This window comes from Micrasema longulum, unplaced genomic scaffold, assembly GCF_059751315.1.
Source record: "Micrasema longulum isolate JH-2025_06_02 unplaced genomic scaffold, ASM5975131v1 h1tg000900l, whole genome shotgun sequence".
Classification (NCBI taxonomy): Eukaryota; Metazoa; Arthropoda; class Insecta; order Trichoptera; family Brachycentridae; genus Micrasema; species Micrasema longulum.
In genome coordinates, this window is record NW_028278091.1 from 621057 (window position 1) to 641132 (window position 20076).

At 33.8% G+C, this 20076-nt stretch overlaps 1 protein-coding gene across 8 annotated transcripts in view; it reads left to right on the top strand.

Moving 5' to 3' along the window:
- The first annotated feature begins 10069 nt into the window (after positions 1–10069).
- The window catches only part of LOC148278274 (NAD kinase-like), a 55760-nt gene continuing 45753 nt past the window's right edge, over positions 10070–20076 (top strand). Inside the window, exons 1-3 of one of the 8 annotated variants that reach the window (XM_088231643.1) lie at positions 11306–11596; positions 12750–12907; positions 16748–16852. In XM_088231643.1, the coding sequence (XP_088087769.1) occupies positions 12789–12907; positions 16748–16852 (224 nt within the window). In that variant the 5' untranslated portion in view covers positions 11306–11596; positions 12750–12788. Of the gene's footprint in view, positions 10206–11259; positions 11597–12749; positions 12908–15952; positions 16188–16253; positions 16853–20076 lie in introns of those variants that run through there. The other 7 variants (XM_088231644.1, XM_088231648.1, XM_088231646.1 and 4 more) reach the window with 7 other exon arrangements.

The following is a 20076-nucleotide window of genomic DNA, read 5'->3' on the forward strand; positions in this document are numbered from 1 at the left end:
TTGGAAGCTGGGAGGTAAAACATTCCGTGCTGAAGCTGTCGGAGATAATTACTTGGAACATAAAAATTGATACTCTCTTAAAAAGCTGAGTTCTTGATAAACTCTCTTATCGGTCTGATAAAATGGGTCAGTGTGAACCCATCCCTCCGAAGTTGCGAACTGTAGGTCTCGCGCATTGCAAGATGCTGCTGCAAGACATTGCATAAATTTGTCGATTCTTTATCAGGATATTGTGTTACACACACAGTGCCGCGTGTTGTTCCGGATGGTGATATGGAATGAGGAAGTTCGGTGTTTATTTTTGAACGAGTTGAACCCGACAATGCTTTTCTATTGCCAGATTTGAGTGCATACCCGTATATACATTAAATAAACACAATCGATAGTTTGATATCAATTATTGAATTTAGTCCAAATTCGATATGTACGTATACGTGATTATTTTTGTTTCGGTTTACATAAATTGTGAGGACAGAGAATTTCGATAAATAGGTATTTGAACATTGTTTTCATGTCACTGTCTTGCAGATGTCTTCCCGATAGTGTGCGAAAAAGACAACTGCATGTCAGACCTTCTGTCAGAAAAAAACACAGTTTGTCAAAACTGAACCATTTTGTTATTTTTTTAGACTATCAGTAGTATCAGTATAAGTTTTTTAGTATCGGTACGTTTTGCGTTTTTCAAAAATAATTATATTTGTATACTGTGCGCCCGAAGACAACAGATAAATTGTGCTTTTTAATGGGTTTTTGGATGGTTCTAGTTCCCATAATATTTTTTTTTCAAAAACAAAACGATAGAGATGCGCCAATAGTACATCTCTATAGTGTGTAAAAAAATCACTGCTCTAGTGCCAGTGAGAAAGATCCAGATCCAGAGAGAAAATATGGGAAAACGTTTGTATGAAGAAAAGTCAGACCGCGTTTGCTCTTAAAGTATACTTACAAAACTTTACTTCATAATGCTTTTTTGTAACCATAGAAACAGGTTCAGTGTTTTTAAATAAAACCATCGACCTATTAATACACATAGACGCACTCGAAACCCTCTAAAGTTATGACACTTAACTCATGCCCGAACGCTAACTCCTATCCTACATCGTTTGTTAACCGCTAGCGGGGTTTTGACGTAAGCTTGACATTTAATTCGAAACCGAAATGCTTGGTTGAGTCGTGAGAGCGTGTAAAAACCGTTCGGATAAACTTAAAAAAGATTGTGTAACTTTTTATTGGTAAGTAGGTACCTAGGTACTTGTTTATGATTGAATTCCAGAACTTAAAATAGTTTATTTTCAAATATTGTATTTGAGTAGGTACCCAGGTACTTGTTTATGGTTGAATTCAAAAACTTAAAATAATTCACTTTTAAATGTAGAATTCTTTTTGCAAATGTCAAACTCTGACCACCAACAGGGGTGCACTTTATTTAAGAATGCGATTTTCAAAAATGTATTGAATGTCAGTCAACATTATTTTTGTATTACGAATAATCCAGTAAAATAAATAATGAATGGGTAGAAATTATAAGGAATTTAAAGAAATAATTTGATCGGGATCCATGAAAAACTAATGTTGTTCTTAAACATTCAAAAATGTGTTTTTTATAATCACGAAAAAAAAGTCTTTTGTAGTTCGTTTTTATTAAAATTATTTTACTAATTTTTTCATTTATTTTCATTATTATTTTATTATGTTTTATATGAATTTGATATTTATTTAATTGTGTTTAATAAGGCAAGTTTCAAAATTATGAAAAATGTCTCCCAGGCACGAGACACCCCCACATTATCATTAATGTAAAAAAGTCATACATACATTGTTAAAGAAAAAAATAATAAATAGGATAACAAAATATTAATGCGGATGGAAAATGCGTATTTAAGCAACAAGGGAATCTCGCATCGGAAAAAGTACCATAGGATCATGGAAAATCTTATTTTTCAATGAAAAATGCCTTCCATTGTATATTAAACTTATGTTAATATTGGATAGCTGGAAAAAAATACCATTTGGCAATAAACCCGACAATGTACAAATATTTATAAAGTACAAAAGATTCATTAAATAATGTGTTTGTGCCTGTCAGTAAACCAAATAAACATTCAATTTTCGTTTCTGTTAGTTAGCACAGTACAATATTTTATTTGAAAATGTTCCGACACGCACACATCGATTTTATTTTAGAGACAATCATCGATAACTTTGTTAACTTCCCATTGTAATCGGGGCCCTGGATTGCCACTTGAAGCGTAGGATTGATCATGGCCTTCCATGTAATATTTTAAACATGCTGCAATATGGTATTTTCACAATTGAAGGTAAGATGATCAGTCACACGCTTCAGGTACCAGTCCAGGGACTATGAAATATTTTAAGTGTAAAAACACCCTTTTAAATAAATATTTCATATCAACCATGCCGGGAATCGAACCCGAGACCTCTGGCGTGGTAGGCAAACGCGCTGACCATTACAACACGAGGCCAAAGGATTTAGAATAACTATTTTATTTTCAAAATCAATATAGATATTGTGGAGAAATGTTTTCACACATAAATGTAAAAAAATCATTTTTTTATGAATATTTTGTTTTATAAATAAATTATTAATAAACCAACAATATGTTCATATGCCACTGATTTTTTCAAATTGAACGGTTTGGGTGGGTAGGAAAAAAATACTTCAAGGCAATATGCCTGTCCTTATGCATATGTATGTAAACTGTGTATGTATATAAAGTCTTTAAAGAAATATATCGATCAAAGGTACGATGAAATATCCTCACGTTTCAAAGCCCTTATTCTGTAACAGCTTCGTTTCGTAAATTCATTTGTATCGTATGAGGGCGAAATACGATTTTGATTGCGTTAGAGCGAGATGGATATATCTTCGATGGGCGGACAAAAGAGTATAACTGCAAAAGTGTAACTTTTCAGAAGAACAAAAAAACGTTTTTTTGTAACCAAATTTATAGCTACAGAACTCATATTCCGCGAAATGGGCTATTATTTACGGATTATTTAAAATCACATTCAACTAATTTGTACAAGTATCATCAATATTTAATATGTACTACTTGAACTATAGAAGATGGGACAGAAATAAGTCTATTTATACTAGAAACTAGAACTGACTTAAACTATTTGAACCACGCAATGAATTATAGTATTTATGTACGAAGGTGTATATATATGTATGATAATTCAAAATACCTTCGTCGGTAACCGATAATTTTTCTTGCAAAAAACTTTATTTTACTTTGTAAATAAAATTGAAGATAAATTTTATCTTCTCATCATAATCGAGGCCCTGGGCCTTGATTATGATGAGAAGATAGATAAAGACGTCATACCTTCACCTTGACGGTATAGTTGGAGATAAATTCCCTCTAGCGATTACAACGATATAATACCGACCCTCCACCTTCAAGTTTTGGGTAGGTACATCGATATGAAAAAAGGGGAAGTGTACGTCACGGTACACATTTCTACGCTCTAAAATGACTTAGTTTCAGTATGACGTCATAGTTGAAGATAAAAGTCTGCCGACCGACTACAAAGATGTACTACCGATACCCCCACCATCAAGTTTTAATTTAAGTACATCGGTTTATAACGACGGGTCAAGAACCCCTCGATACGTTTATCTACGCATTAAAAGTGTCAAAAAAAAATTTCCACCGAGTAATTTTTCCTTTAATTATGATTTATTAAAAATTTAAATCGTTTTGAGGGTGGCATTTTTTTTCTTAAAACCCTATTAAAAATATGAGAGAGAAATAAGTAAATTTTGAAATCGAATTAAATTACGACAAAACTAACAGTTTAATAAAACAAACGAAACGATTTGGTGATTCCAATAGCACGTACAGCGGTATTCCAAAAATCATTTCTATATAACGGACCTAAACTATACAACCTGATACCGTCTTTTTGGAAATCTGATAAACCATCAGTTTTGAAAAGAAATTTAAAAATTTGGTTGACAGACATTGGAAGTAAGGAATCGGAGAATTTATTGAAGATAGTAATCTAAATATTATGCTATCCCACTGAATCATATATAAATTTATTGTATTTTCGCATGTGCATATATATCGTGTATGAATGTGTGTATATATATGTATATGTATGTATATGTGTGTATATATGTATGTATGTGTATATGTATGTACGAAGTATGTATGCTTTATATTTGTGTATTTAATTGTATTTTTACATTTAATGTAAACTAAATTTTTTTTTCTTTTCTTCTCTTTTGGGCTATAACGGTTTTTTTTTTATTTCTTCAATATAGTTTTTTTTATTTATAGGAAAAATATTCGTAAACCATATTTGCCGCAACAAATCGGTTTCTTAGAACAGGCATTTGCCCATATAGGAACCGATTGCAACATTAGGCGTATTAATATTTCTGGCTTGCCGACCCTTCATATACTGAGCCTACTCCTAGTACTAGCAGAATTTTGCCAGAGTGTTTTTTGTGCCATTTTGTAACATTGTATGTATAAACTAATAAATAAATAAATAAATAATAAAACGCCTAGATGCAAAAATAATGTCGCTAGGTTCTGTCCTATTAAAAAATAAGAGTATCTAGGCGTTAGAAAGTTACCACTGTAAAAAATAATTTAGTTATTATATTTTTTCCATATGTTTTACTATCTTCCTGAGAGAACGTATCGAGAGTCAGCCTTGTAGTTGCTCAGTACTATCTCAGTAGATAAATGCAGACGATCGTTATAAATGCAGATATCGTTTTGGCAATGGTTAAAAGTCATATGAAAATCATATTTAATTGAGCTTTTTTTGCTTGAATTGGGATTTATTGGAGTTTTAAATCGCTTTGAAGTGGGCACTTTCTATCACAGAAGCCTATTTAAAATATAAATAAGAACTATTTTAAATGTTTATGACGTAAAGAACGCGGACTACTTGTTTGCGGTCATCCATTGGCTTGTTTCGATCATATGATGTCGATATGACAAGTAGGTAGAACATACCGAGGTAAGATACAGATAGTACAGAAGTTAAGTATACCGTCTCGATATATACAGATGAAGATAGCGTTCATAATCGAGGCACAGGTGCCGCGTCGCGCCGTGTCAAGGGACTATGGAACATTTTCGTGTAAAAACAACTTAAATGTTTAATTTCAACCATGTAGGGAATCGAAACTTAGACCTCTTCCGTGGTAGGTAAACGCGCTGGCCACTAGGTCGTAAAGGGGACTCATGATAATGAGGAAGTTCAGTGGTTTTCTTTACATTTTTTTATTAGTTGATATCAAACTTACCCAGAATATTTTGATTTTTCAGTATTGTATGAACATCGCTATGATTTTTTAAAGTTTTGAAATTTTTCCGGCCGTGACCGGTGAAGGAAATGCAGCGTATCTCGTTTATCTGTTACCGGAAGATAAGCTGATCAGTCTTACGCTTTGGGTTCCAGTCCAAGGACAGTGAAATTCCCCAGTGTAAAACCACCTTATAAACAAATATTTATGTCGGCCCTCCCAGGACCTCAAGCATGGAAGGTAAACGCGTCAACCACTACATTACGAGGCGGACATCTCTCCCTTGCTTTCTTTTTTTTAGCCATCAAGTCAAAAACACTCGTCTGGGATTCTGGTTTTGGATCCCGGACACAGAAAAGACATTCTTTTATACTGCGTGTAAATGACTTTTTATTAGGTGGAGTTTAAGGGTAGCCATGAATTTAAAGGGAAACTTGAAAGTTTAGAACGTAGCCGGTTCTGCGACGAAAATACAGTCTCTTTTATGCAGGTACACATTACTAAACCGAAACTGTATGCATATTATCTCCGTGTCCAGGTGGATGAAGAATACATTTCTGTATGTGAAATAGAACCAGAATCCAAGACGAGCGTTCTCGGCTCGCTAATCTCAGGTAAACAATCGGTCTACCTCGTAATGCGTTCGCGTACCATGCTTGAGGTCTCGGTTTCGATTCCCGGATTTTCCGAAAGGTTGACAGTAAATATGCTTTAAAATTTACACTGCAATATTTAATTTTCCATCGACTGTCAACTTGAACATAAGACTGCATTTGGTGTACCAGTACAGTGCCCTATGCACCATATGGTGCTGATTTTTAGACATACATTTTTTTTTAAAACATGTTCAATCACAGGTTACCGACGAAGATACTTCAAACTTTCATACTATACAAATTTTCGTACATAAATTTATATTTTACTTCATGGACATCATCATCATTCCCTTTCCGCTCCTAATGTTGCATAAGGAACTGCATTGGTACTTGGTACACTAATCGCAGTGTATCTTGATCATTTTTGTTACATGACGGTAAGATGATCAGTCTTACGCTTCAGGTACCAGTCCAGGAACAATGAAGTATTCTAGTGTAAAAACACCTTTTTAAATAAATATTTCATGCCAATCATGTCGAGAATCTAACCCGATACATTTTGCATGGTAGGCAAACACGCTGACCACTACACCACGAGGCCGACACTTTATGGACAGTCGATGGCAACTCTGTAAACTTCCCATTGAGATCTGGGCCCAGGGCCCGTATTAATATAGAATGTTAACAGAGGTATATCAAGTGAAATTAAACTGACATTTAAGAAAGATACTTTATTGACGAGATACTTTATTGACAAGATGCTTTATTGACAATTAAACGGACGAAAGATACTTTATTGAGAATTTAAGAAATTCCCATTGTTATCGGGGCCCTGAAACTTTTTTTCTCGACTGTAGACTGTACTATCAGTGAGCGCCAGTGGCCAGAACTCAGAAACAAACAGTTATGAATGGCTTAGCAATAAATTTATCGAGAAAATATTTACAGTCTCTCAGTTCATTCAGTCGGCTAAACCTTGAGAATAGTTTTTTTTCTCCAAAAGCAGGTCAGGGGTGCTTGTAATGCGTTGGACGTTAGAGACACTTCGCAGACACTTCTAATAGCTTTTAACTCATTATTGTACCTTTGAGAACATTATATAATATCCAACATAGCTTTTGTCGTCTCTGGTGGAATTTTGAGCAAAAATGCGACAAGGACGTTTTTTAAACCTGAAGTTTTCTGCTCGCATCGCGTTTCCCGGATATTTAGTAAATATGATTTCAGGAGAATGAAATTGTATTTTACCTTTATTTTTAATGTTTTTTACAATATATTGGGTATGTAGGATTGTTTGGATAAACGTATAGTCACTGAAATCATAATATCCACTACTATTTTTGTAGGTATGTTGAGGTTGCGGGTTGCCGATTAGCCGGGCTGAGACCAAGGGCGTAGCCAGGATTTTCACCAATGGGGGCGTTTTTTAAACATTTGAAAACGCTAAAAGTAATTAGTTGCAATGCTATTCGAACGTATCTAAATCATATGTCAGCATTAGAGTACGTGCGTTTTGGATAAATCATAACAAAATTTATATCTCAATTTTATTTTTAGCTTCCAGAACCTTCTTTTTTAGTACATTTTCTGTTTTTGTTGACAGTAACTAAGTTTTCACCGGCGTGAGGTGCTGAAGGATCTTTCGATAGTACACATTATGTAGGGTTGTGCAAGTGAAATTGGTTGCCCCTGTTTTGTAAATGGATATACCAATTGGGTTTCTTTAACTAGTGCAGCTGGCAGCTGTCCTATTTATTTATTTATTTATTTTTTGCACCACAACAGGCCAGGAGGCCCAATTACAGTGGTGAATTACATCACAGAACACCCAGGCTTGAGGAAAATCACATTTTTAATTTTTGTGTTCTGACCGGGAATCGAACCCGGAGAACCTTCCGTGCGTGAGTCAAGCGTCTTGACCACTACACCACGGAGGCCGCCCTCCTTATCTCCTACAGTTCCGCATTTTTCTTTTCCATTGGTAGTACCAAAGTTTAGCCTTACCGGTGCAATACTATTGTGACCTATTTATTTATTTATTATATATACGGTCTAGCCCAATTACAACTGTTACCAATGAAATGGAACAAAAAGATAATAAAACTATGTATCAAAGACAAATAACGGTAGTAAAATAATAGTAGTCAATATATTCATAAACACGATCAACATATAAGACATCGAGCTAAACCATGCCAATCCATCTTCATCCCACACTGTTTTAGTGGCGAAGAGATCTATGAAAAGTTGGAAGATCTATCCCAAAGAATTCGAAATTGTGGGACGAATTGGCTAATCTACACGTTCTGGACATCGGGACATGAAAACAAAAGTCGATATTAAAAGATTTGATAAATTACAGATTTTTTCTTCTGGTAACATGGTTGGGAACATGAAAATAAATAAATTGCAAAAGAGATGGGACATCACTTATAGCATTCAGTATTTTGAAAATGCAATTAATGATGGTGGGCAAGCGCCCTATCCTGCCCCACCGTGGCTACGCTCTTGGCTGCTACACCTCTACGGGTTCGATTGATTCACATTCGGGCTACGGGTCCACATCTAATATCTCCGGATCTGGCAGAGTTCATTTAATATATTAATTACAAAATGACCTTGCAGGATTTAAAAAAGTTTTTGAAAAAAACTAGAGCAAAAAGAGTTGGTTAAAAGAATATGGATTTAAAACTCAAGCTGGTCCTAGCAGCATTGTAATTCAAGTATAGAAAAAAATGATTCTTCTAAAAATGAAAACTTTATTTAATAAAATAGTGATTTTTCCGTTATCTCCGGGCCTGCCCTTTTTGAGAGGTGGCAGCCCTAATTATAAGGCGCTTTTACGTTATACATAGTACATTCAAGTGCCTACCTATTATATGTGTAAATGATGTCATTATGAAGATATGTTGGTCATATCGGTAATGCTCCTTGACATTGATTTTGTAATACAGCCGAGGTATGCTCGATAGGCTGACTGTATTATTTAATATTAAATTTACGTAGGTATGTGTAGACCAAAGTACGTACAAGTACATACGTAAAGTATATGCTACACATGTTGTTATTTAAATAATTATTTTATACATATGTATATTATTGTTTCGTGCATTCACACACTCGAAAGTTTTTTATTAAATATAGTTAACAAGTGCATTTTATTGACATCTAGTGACTTTTATTAATATTTTTTGGCTGCTGGTAAACCACGTGAAAACACGGAACCGGGACACAACGCATGGTTATTATAATTACGTGTTTACACGGCTCCGGGATACAAAGCACAAAAATGGGAGTAAGACCCTGTATATGTGCGAACATTGCAATGCGCAATGTGGCTCTCCATGAAGGCCAATGTTGGCAAAACTATCATACAAAAATGACTTTTTAATTGTTTCAAATAAATATGAGCAGTTTGAATTGATTTAACTAAGCATTTGCATAATAATGACACTTTTTAGAAACCCTTCACAAAGCGTGAAATTTCACAAATATGGGCCGGGCACAGGGTAAATTCTATGTGTAATCGGCCGGTACTCAAAGTGTTAATTCATCTGTAGTTAGAATTATTATCAATTATGAGTAAGAATCCCTATTATTCCAATAAAGTACCTGCACTATCGCATTTCCTTTAAATAACATCAGCTATTTTATCTTAGGCGAGAATTTTGTTTTATACGATCATTTAAATTTTGCGCCTAACTTTTGTCCTTTTAAAAATAAGAAACATAATGTTGTTATTTTTCAAAGTGCAAAATTTATTTTTTGACCGTCGAGCGTCACGCTAACTCAACTACTTTAGTTAAATGTATAAATGTTTTAATATCTAATTGTTTTATTTACTGTGCACAAACAATAAACAATACATACAAAATTAGTTTAATAATCACAATTTGTTGAGTTTTAATATTGCTCATAAATGATATAAAAACATAACATGTACTTACAAACAAGGAAAAAGAACACACTGAAAATATTATTGGTTAAATTATTATTTTTTAAAGTATACTTTACTTATTAATTAATTAGTATTTTATTGATTCGTGCCGATTCCAGGGGTCGCCGACACGCCTCATGATCTTGTTATCACCAACAAGAAGTAGTGAGACTTTTAATGAATAATTATTTTAATATAAAATTATTAAGAGAACGATTGCTCCAGTAGTTCGTTTGAGCTGAATGCCCAAACACGTGTTGTGATTAAACATATCTACAGTAAAGTTCGTCATAAATGTCGCAATATTGGTTTGAATGACGGGTATCAATGTGAGAAAAATCTGTACAAAACGAGTGCTAAATGTTTTTCTCATGTGTAGGTATGTTATTTAATATTTTAAAAATAGTTTGTAGCAAATTATAAATTCATATTTATTATTACCTATTAAAATACAATATTTTCAACATCAGGTAATATCTTATATCTAATTTAACCCCTACATTGAACTCACTACTTACCCGTTTTAGAGGTCTTGTGGACTCTTTTCAAATCCACACATTGCAAAAACATTTTTTTTTTAATTTTAATGAGCGGTTTATTACTTTTTTCATTAATAATATTATCTGTTTACAAAAGATTCGCATTTTTTAAGAATTTACATTTACTGCTTTCAATGTCGGTGCACCTCAGTTTATATAGTCAATTTGTCTGTCACCCTTGATCTAATTTTACTAATTTTGACAGCGATAGGGTATGTTAGTTCATTGACTTGTTAGTAAACCGGGAGAACCAGAGCTCTCACTACCCCTCCACCGAACGTTCCGTAACAATTAGTACAGAGCAAACTTTTAACATTGTTTTTTTACTGTTTCAAAGACACTCTGATTTAAAAAGAATATTCAAACCTTTCAAGCCCAAAAGAAAATCAAAGTGCATACATACATCATATTTCTAGAGTCATCCCTTACAGTATAAATCAAAACCTTTATCTCCTAGACCTAGAGCGTCCAATTTTATCAATGAATTTCGTATTTATTTATTTATGAATTGATAGGTACTAGATGTCTTCGCCATGATACCTTTATACGTATCAATAACCTGAATATTACCGGAACAGGGTTTTGAGAAACTCAGATACATTTCAAAATACTTGAAAAATCATTTCATAAAATATTTAACGAATTATTTATAAATAATTGTATCGTCTGTGTCCTACCTACTCTTGTGATATTTTCAAAACTATTTAAAATGCGTATTTGAAAATTAACTATCCAATAATGGATATTAAACAAGCATTCCTTTGTAATACTAGGTAGGAACCTGATCACACAATATTGGGTCGCGTGAAACATCCGTTATAGCATTTCCCACCAAAAATGCGAAGTTTTGTGTAGCTATATTCGTGATAATCAGTTTTTATCAGCGCTGCTTGAGGATAGGTGGCGTTTGACGCGGTTCTCGCGAAAAATCACTTTCTAAAAATTTCTAATATTTATTTCTCTACTACAATACTGTGTTTGTTATGTTAAAATAATCGAAGTGATATGTAATAACAAATTACATGATAAGTTTTTGAGTAAATTTGTTAAATCCATTCGACTATTCCAAAAGTGAAACTTACAATAACATCATAACCTTTGACGATCGTTAAAAGTAAAACCCGTTAAATTACTCCGGTACGTGGTTTGTGAATGTTCTTATTCAATGCGAAAATTCCTCGGCGTTCATTATTTATAAACTTATCACTGAATAAATACATACAACATCTAGGTATGTACCAATTTATTGTAACCAACTCAATGAATCTGCCGAAAATTAATATGATGTGTTGATGACTATCGCACACATTATCAACTTTTTTACCAACTCTGTTTAAAATTGTTTCAATTGATTTGGGTCACGGTTAGTGCGGTCTCAACACTTGACCGCACTTTGTATTATTTTACAAACTTACGAGTGTAACTTATAATGTATTTGCTTCTTGCAACTTCAGTTGAGCGAGTAATGTGTCGCTCGTGATCATCGCTTAGCAAATTCTCACAGAAATGTTTTGTTTGTTTTTAATAAAGTTATCGTGTTATCTATTTACCTACGTAAAGATATCCGTGATAATTATTCATTATTGGACACTATTATAGTAATACAATACGGAGATTGTATAAGTTTTTGCGTTTTGATGCACTAGAAGCATTTAAAAACACGCTCTTCTGTCATTTTCCCGCGTGCGCGCACTTCCTTTTTTTAACAGCGCGCCTTTTGAAAAACTTTTTTTTGTTTCGCACTATTTACGCGTTCCGAGTAAGTTTCAATTTCTAAGTACCTAGGTATTTTATAATTTATTGCACAAAATTAAATAAACATCGCAATTTTATACTTCATTTCAAATTATCCATTACCTTATATATAAGTAAATAATATAACTATATTGTTTTTTTAAAAACATTATTGTGGAATAGTTTTCCGAAAAACAATTCGAAGCTGCAACATTAGTTCAATCACGTGAATGTGTTTGTATGTTTTGTTTACAATACAAACGGTTACATTTATTTTTATGTATAAATAAGTTACATCAAACAATATTAAAAGTATGATCATGTTTTGTAAACTTTGAACACCCATTGATGACAAGCATTGCACTTCAATTTACTTAAAAAGCGATGTCTCAAATGCACTATACATTAGTGTGTCATGTAGGCTATCGAACCACGTGATATATCAGCATAAAAGTACCGTCAATACATAATTTTAACAAGTGATAGTATCAGATAATATCATTGCCACTTGATTTCAGTTTACTACTTTTTCAAGGTACACAAATAAAAGAATATAATTTAATTTAATTCAGAAAGATATAAATGGTCAACTTAAAAAGATTCACGTTAAAAATATTGTGTCCCTACAAATATATATCATATCTTGCAAGCTAGCGTGGCAATAGAGGGGCACTTTGGGGTCCCCGGGCATGTCCACCGGGCCCCGGCGAGGGTCGCGGGGCGCAGGCGGCTGCCCCTCGGCCCCCTGCAGCCTCTCAACCTCCCCGGCCACCCACCAGCGCCGGAGGACAAGGTCCGTGACATGGCCGTAAGTGGACTTAACTTGTACAATCCGGGATGTTTAACCCAGGGATACAGTAAAAAGGTTTTGTGCTAAAGGTAGAAAAAGTCACTGTCGAGAAAGAGATTCGCGGCATTTAAAACGTTCTTTTTTAAACATTAATTATTGCCGTTCCGTAAAATCGTTTAATAAGATTTGGAAATCAAATATATACATATGTGTATTAAATTCAAGTATTAAAGTGCTACTACAAAATACCGCCAGATATACCGCCAGAGACACAATATTTCAATATCATTCATGTACACATTGTTAATAAATTATCAGTTAGGGCTCTGCTTTGATACAACTTAATTTGTCAGCATGCGTCGCTCTCCGAATATAATCACAAATTGGTGCACGATTACAACACCGAGCTTTCTAGTATGGAAGGGCCTAGCTGTTCCTAGATATTGTAATAAATATGAACATATTACAACAGAGATGAAGAACATTTTAGAGAAGGTAATATCGAATTCTAGACATCTACAGGGCTTACGACCTGTCATTCAGCTCTTTAACTTCACAAACATCAACAGATGGAAGAATTGAAGGAATATAGATGTTCAAATACGGGCAGAATGGTGAATGTTACACAGTGTGTAAAGTGGCCACTTAAACCAGCCAATGGCAGGTCATGTAGATGTCTAGAATTCTATATTACCTTCTCTAAAATGTTCTTCATCTCTGTTGTAATATGTTAATATTTACAGCTCCTTAGGGAGCTGAATCCAGTCCTTGTCTACAAAAATTTGGACAAACTCAAAATATTGTTGGTAATAAATATGGCAAAAGGACAGTGCGATACAATATACCTAAAATATTTAACATGTTACCAACAATATTATGAACAGTGAGTTAAATACTGGAGTGATACGTATGCTCAAATTATGGCTAATGCAAAAAAGTTTTTTGTATTAATGATAGTTTTAATTTTTAATAATATAATTTTAAAAATGTAATGTTTTTCAAATAAAATTATTATTCATGTAAGTTAAGTATGAAATAATCAAAGCAATATTATATAAGAACCTGCTGAAGAGTTGTGTGGTTACAATTTAATATGACTTTTTATCCTGTAAATATTATTCGAAAAATAAAAATAAAAAAAATATTGAATAAACAAAAACAGTTTTTTCATGCGTCGTGGCCATGCCATGGCTCTAGATTTGTAATTTGTGAAATAGGTATCTAAAATCTTTTGTGCACTAAAATTATATTATAAATATTAAATAATTTAATAATGCACAAAAATACACATTTACTTACAAATCTGACACGAGATAATGAAGCGATATCCTATAATACCTGTAAAGATGATGATTCATAGAACGATCGTTTGAAATTATGTTCCGAAAAATAAGCGTTGTTGCGTGAACATTGCCGTGCAAAACACATAGTAGAGTAATAAAGACAAACTGTTTCTGCCAGTTTACTGTGAATTCATAGCTGTATATCACGCCTTTTTACGCTTCACGTTTACTGACTACAAGTTAGGTTCCGGAACTTAGGTTGATTGGAACACAAGACGGGACATCTAGTGTGTACATATAATATATCAATGTTTCCCTTTATTGGGCTTGTATCAAAACACGATAACATCGGCCGAAAACAAGTTACCATTTTCAAAAATTACAATAAGCATATTATTCAGTCATATTATTATATCGTAACATTTTTATAATAAATCATATATTATTAAATTGTGTGTATAATACGCGTCAAGTTGATACTTTTGAATAAATAATGTACTTTGTTATACGCAGTAGAGATGAGCGTATCGTTTTTTAAAAATAAAAATAGTAATAACAGTTACCGTTTCACAAATTAAGCTCTTTCGTGAAAACGTTAAAAAAATAACAGTTTAGAGCAGTGGGCGACACCCCCCCCCCCCCCTCAAAATGTCTCAATTTAAGTATTTAAAATATATTTTTTGGCTTCTCATTTCCCTTCTTATCGCATTAAATATTATGTTATGAATAAAAAAAAATGATTTTTTTCCATTGAGTGATAATTAAGAAGTAAAAAATTACTAATTTTCTGCAACGTTTTTTCATTTTTAAAATTACTATTTAATGTACGAGTTTTTTATAGGAACCTCGTTTTATGGAATAACATTAATATTTTAGCTTTACAATTTTATTAAATGCAAATAGATACCTCTAAATTCACAAAATATCATTTTATTTATACCTATAATTTTGTTAAATTGAGCCACATATTAAATTTGGCATTTCTTTTATACAAATGGCAGAGTCGGCATGTAAAAGAAATTGTGCGCTTAAGTGCCTCATTACTGTATGTGAATTCCGACATTATTGTATGGAGTTGAGATGAATGGCGAAAAAACGTAAAAATATTACCTTAGTCATATTTTTAAACAGTTTCTTTGAAACGCAGTTGTTTTTAAATGGTGAAGAACCTCACAGTTTATTTAAATGGTAAAGTTTTCCCGTTTTTTTAAATGTCTTAAAGGTTACAACTGGTTATGACACTTTTTCAGTTGAATGTGCTTCTCCGTTGCGGAAACACCTTCAGTTTTTTGTGTTATTTGTATAACGGTAACGACTAACGACTTCGTGCTGTTTAAAATTTCGAATATTTTAAGAAACAGAAAAAGGATGCACAAGGTCATGGGACTGCATGGGTGAGGGGCGGAGTGAAGATGAGCCGGGGAGATTTCATGCGGATATGAGTATGTACCTCTTCCTTGGGAGATAATACGAATAGGTAGGTATTATATGGATAAAGTTTTAAAGTTAGAGTGAAGCGCGGTACGGAGTGCGGCGGGGCGTTGAATTGTTCGCGCTAAGCGAAATGTATTTTTTGTATTTGCTTCTGCACTTGGTGATTTAGTTTTTGTTGCATTTAGAACCCGTTAAAATACATTTTTTTGCAATAAAAACTTGGTTGTATAAACTATCAATTGGTATTCCGAAATTCATGATGTAATTCATGATCAAATCGTGGTACTAATATTGTAAAAAAGCGAAAAAATCCGCGGCACGAGGCACGACGTACGCGGGTAATATTTAAATCTGAAAATTGTATGTCAATAGCCAATCATCGTAGAGATTATTCCACGCCTGCGCATAGCGTTCATAGCACATTTCTGACATTTCTGTTTCTGGTTTCCGAGTTTTGACTTTGACAGTTCGCGACGTATTGCTTTGTTGGTTATATTTTTTCTGCTTTTATATCAGCATTTTAAGTTGCAGCGTATTCATTGTGAAAATTATATCGGTTGATTAATGTGCATTTATTTTTGGTATTACACGTACAAATTATTACGTAAATCAATTATTTAAAATTTTCAGCTTAATATATTTTTTAGCAGGTTTCAAGGACTTGTGTTTATTTTTATCGTAATAATTTATTTTTAAAGAATGCTCGTTTCCGTAAATTATTAACACAACTTTGTTAAAAATGAAATGTAATTCGTTAAAATTGAAATAAGTGTAATAACTAAAGTGAGGTTATGTAGTCTGAGTGCCACCTAATTTGCGATCAGTATTTTTATCGGACGTGTTTATTTACTCGTCTATTTACGAAGACGGCGTATTTTTTGCACATTACCTTAAAGAAAAGTGACAATAGTTTTGACAAACAAATTGACGCGAATACGTCGACGTAAAATCACGAAAATCGATTAGATTTTAGTCAGCGGGAAATGGGTGCATGGGCTCGGCAGGTTGTAGAATTTTGTAAAAAAGTTAAACAACAATAAATCTAGATCGGTAAGTCTCTCAACCTGCCACATCCCATCAGGCATACGGCACACTGTCCAGTGTCCTGACTTGTGATTAGAAGTTGTGTTTGGTGATTTAGTGAGACAGACGCAGACGTCGGAATGCAGAACGGCCACCAAAGTTTGACTCCTCCCGCGACATACTGTCGGGCACACAGTGCTGTGGACGCCCAGGAGTTAAATAGGTTAGCGAACTTTTCAAATTAATTTATATTTCTATCTTATACACATAATTGATGTACATTCTGTACCTGTAGGTACCGTAGATATTGTAATACATAAAATTATATATATAAATATACATTCTTATAGGTATGCATATCATATATAATGATGTACGTGCCTATTTCAAAAATGAATTATGTTTTATTTTTTAAGATATCAAATTATTGTCGTTTTTAACTTATATGTACGAATAAGAACTTTTGTGAAAACGACAAAATATTTAGAACACTTTAAGTACTTCTGTCATTTCGGAAATGTTTTTTGTTTAATTCTGAACCACCTATTTAAAGTTTTATAAAATGAATGAGATATATATTTTTTTAATCGATGATGATACTTTAAATATCGATGTATTGGTTGGCGATGGAAGTTGCATTCCTACGTTCTAAATATCTGTCCACGTCCGACATCCGTATTCCTGACACGAATCTTATTGGAATCATACGCGAAATAACTTTGATCCGTGAAAATGTTATTCAATACTTATAAGTAATCATAGAATTAAGAATAGTCTAGAAGGAGCGTAGAATCATATTTGAATACATCGGACTGTGTCCTAAAATTCCCCCACTATGCCCCACTTTCACCGCGCGCATTCGTGTTGTCGCCGCGTAATGTTGCACGATGGGAAAAAATATAATCATAACACAATCTGTTAATTTCTCTAAAATTTTATTGAGCACGCGGAAATATTGATTGACACAACAGAGTAGATAAGAAAAGTGTTATTTAATAAGAGTAATTGAATTAATGAACTTTGAACTTAAAATGTAATACCAATTTTATTAGACATAAAACGGATATTTTTATATCATGTTAAATAATATTTGATGTTTTAAAGATAATGTCGGTCAAATGTCCACCACAGAGTTGTTTAATCTGAGGTCCAATTTTCATTAGTTCTCTCATTATATGAGCAAAATAGGGTAAACGAAAATTACTACCCTGGCAACACTAACGAAATGTCCATTTTCTTTTCTTCGGTAATCTGACAGATGGAAAGTAATTCCATTTTTAAGTAATGTATTTGCCACTTACACATTCATTTGCTAATTACAATGAAATGTGATCCCATCCTGTTTCTTTAAGATCCTAGCAGTATTTCTACACTTTAAAAGGACACAACACGGCATAGTTGAATTCAAATCAGGAGTTGCTTACTGAGCGACGTCTACAACGAAACTAATGGGTCAAAACGTAAAACTACCCATTTATGAGTAGTTTAGTCGCCTTCTGTTTGATGCTCGTATGTTGTTTCTGGACTATTTATAATTCTATGTAAGTAATATTATAATAATATAATATAATATAATTTGATTTCCTTGGAGCTATGTATATTATCGATATTTTTAAATTTCTGATATATTTTTAACTTTTTTATACTATTAATAAAACGTAATATAATACATGAACAATATGTCATACTCCCAGGGTAGTATTCTGGATGCAAAAGCGCGCGTAGAAAACGCATTTTTAACGCGTTACTGAATACACGCACACGCTCACAGAGCGATCTCTTCGCGCACAATTCCGTTCAGAATTTTTTCACAACGCCACTTTGCTTTATACAATGGCCGCCCTGATGATTAAACGTCAAATGGTGTGTAAAACTGCTTCCAAAAACGGAAATAAAACTAATACTGTTTGGTCTCAACCTAATTGAGAGTTTTGGGTAATAAATACTTAATAGCCCCGCCACACTATGCTCCTTGCGCTGCTCATTCTCATGCCCCTCGCGCTGCCGCCTTCTCGCCCGATGTTGCCCTCTCCGCCCACACACTGCTCTACTTGCGCAATTAATCGCGACGTTCCGCACTTGTCATTTGTCTTTCTATACAATGGACGATGAAACTGTGACAGCGTGCGCGCGATGCATTTTTAGTACAGCCAATTATATCATATGGAATGATGGAATATTTTAATGTTTTTTTTTTTTTTTTTTAATTACTTTAAAATAAAAAAGTACCTTATAGTCTTTAACAGAATATTTTCTTTTTACTTATATAACACAAAAATATCTGTCTATTTATTATAGGAGCAAAAATTCATAAACATTTCTTGTATACCCACGAACAGGCCATGCCTTTGTGGGATTTTTGTTTGCTATTTTTACAGTTAATATGTATTTCATTTATATGTAATTATCCCTTATTTTTTAATAGGTACTTTGTTTCACCTCTTCTGTATATTGTAAAAAAAAATAGTTTTAAAAATGTCATACAAAGAAATATACATAATTTAAAAACGACGCGTGCATCTTGTGTGAGCGCTCGATGCGTACTGCGACCGCGCGATTATGTGGCCCCCACTCGCGCTCATATTGCCGGCCCTTTGACTCGCGCTCAAAAAACCGACAAAATAGGGAGCGGCGGGCACGACGAGGAGCATGACGAGCGGCATGACGAGTAATGTTGCCACACTACGTCTCTGCCTCCTCTCCTCGCTACTTCCCATGCCACTCGTCGAGTGTGTGGCAGGCCCATAAGGTCGCAATAATGTTCCAAATGAAAATCCTCATGCTTGAATTCACGTGTTCATATTTTTTGACGTTTAATCATCAGTGTGGCCATATATGTAGCAAAAATTAGTCGCATGGAAAAATAAATATCACCAAATTAACCACTCTCTAGGGGATATAGAAGACTCATAATTGCACCCCAGCGCTGCTTTTCCGAACACTCTAGAAAGGCCCGTAGAAAACAACAAACGGCCGTAGAAAACACTTTTATCTCGCGTATTTTGTATGTAAACACGCGAGATAAAAGATTTTTCTACGACCGCGAGAGCGTTTGGAATAGCAGCCCGGGGTAGAGATTTTTTTCAGATCAAAGTTTTAAAAACCCTTACAAAAACTTTAAACAAGCTTGAAAAAAGAGTTGCCACTTGCACAGGCCACTTGCTAGCACATTATTTTTAATGTTTTTAGTAATGCCGTCAGCTTTGCCAACCTCCATCACGCGAAAATCGGTATGTAGATACAGAAAAATAAATCGGTAGATTTATTGTCCAATGAGCGTTGGTGGGAAGAGGGGGTGTATTAAAATATCCCTATCTTTTTTCATTACAGAATTTCTCTAAACATTCAAGTGGATTTTTTAAAAATCAAACCAAATGGCGGCCTCCTTGGCTAACGCTTGCCTCAAACACGGAGAGTTCCGGATTCGATTTCTAGTGAGATCACAAT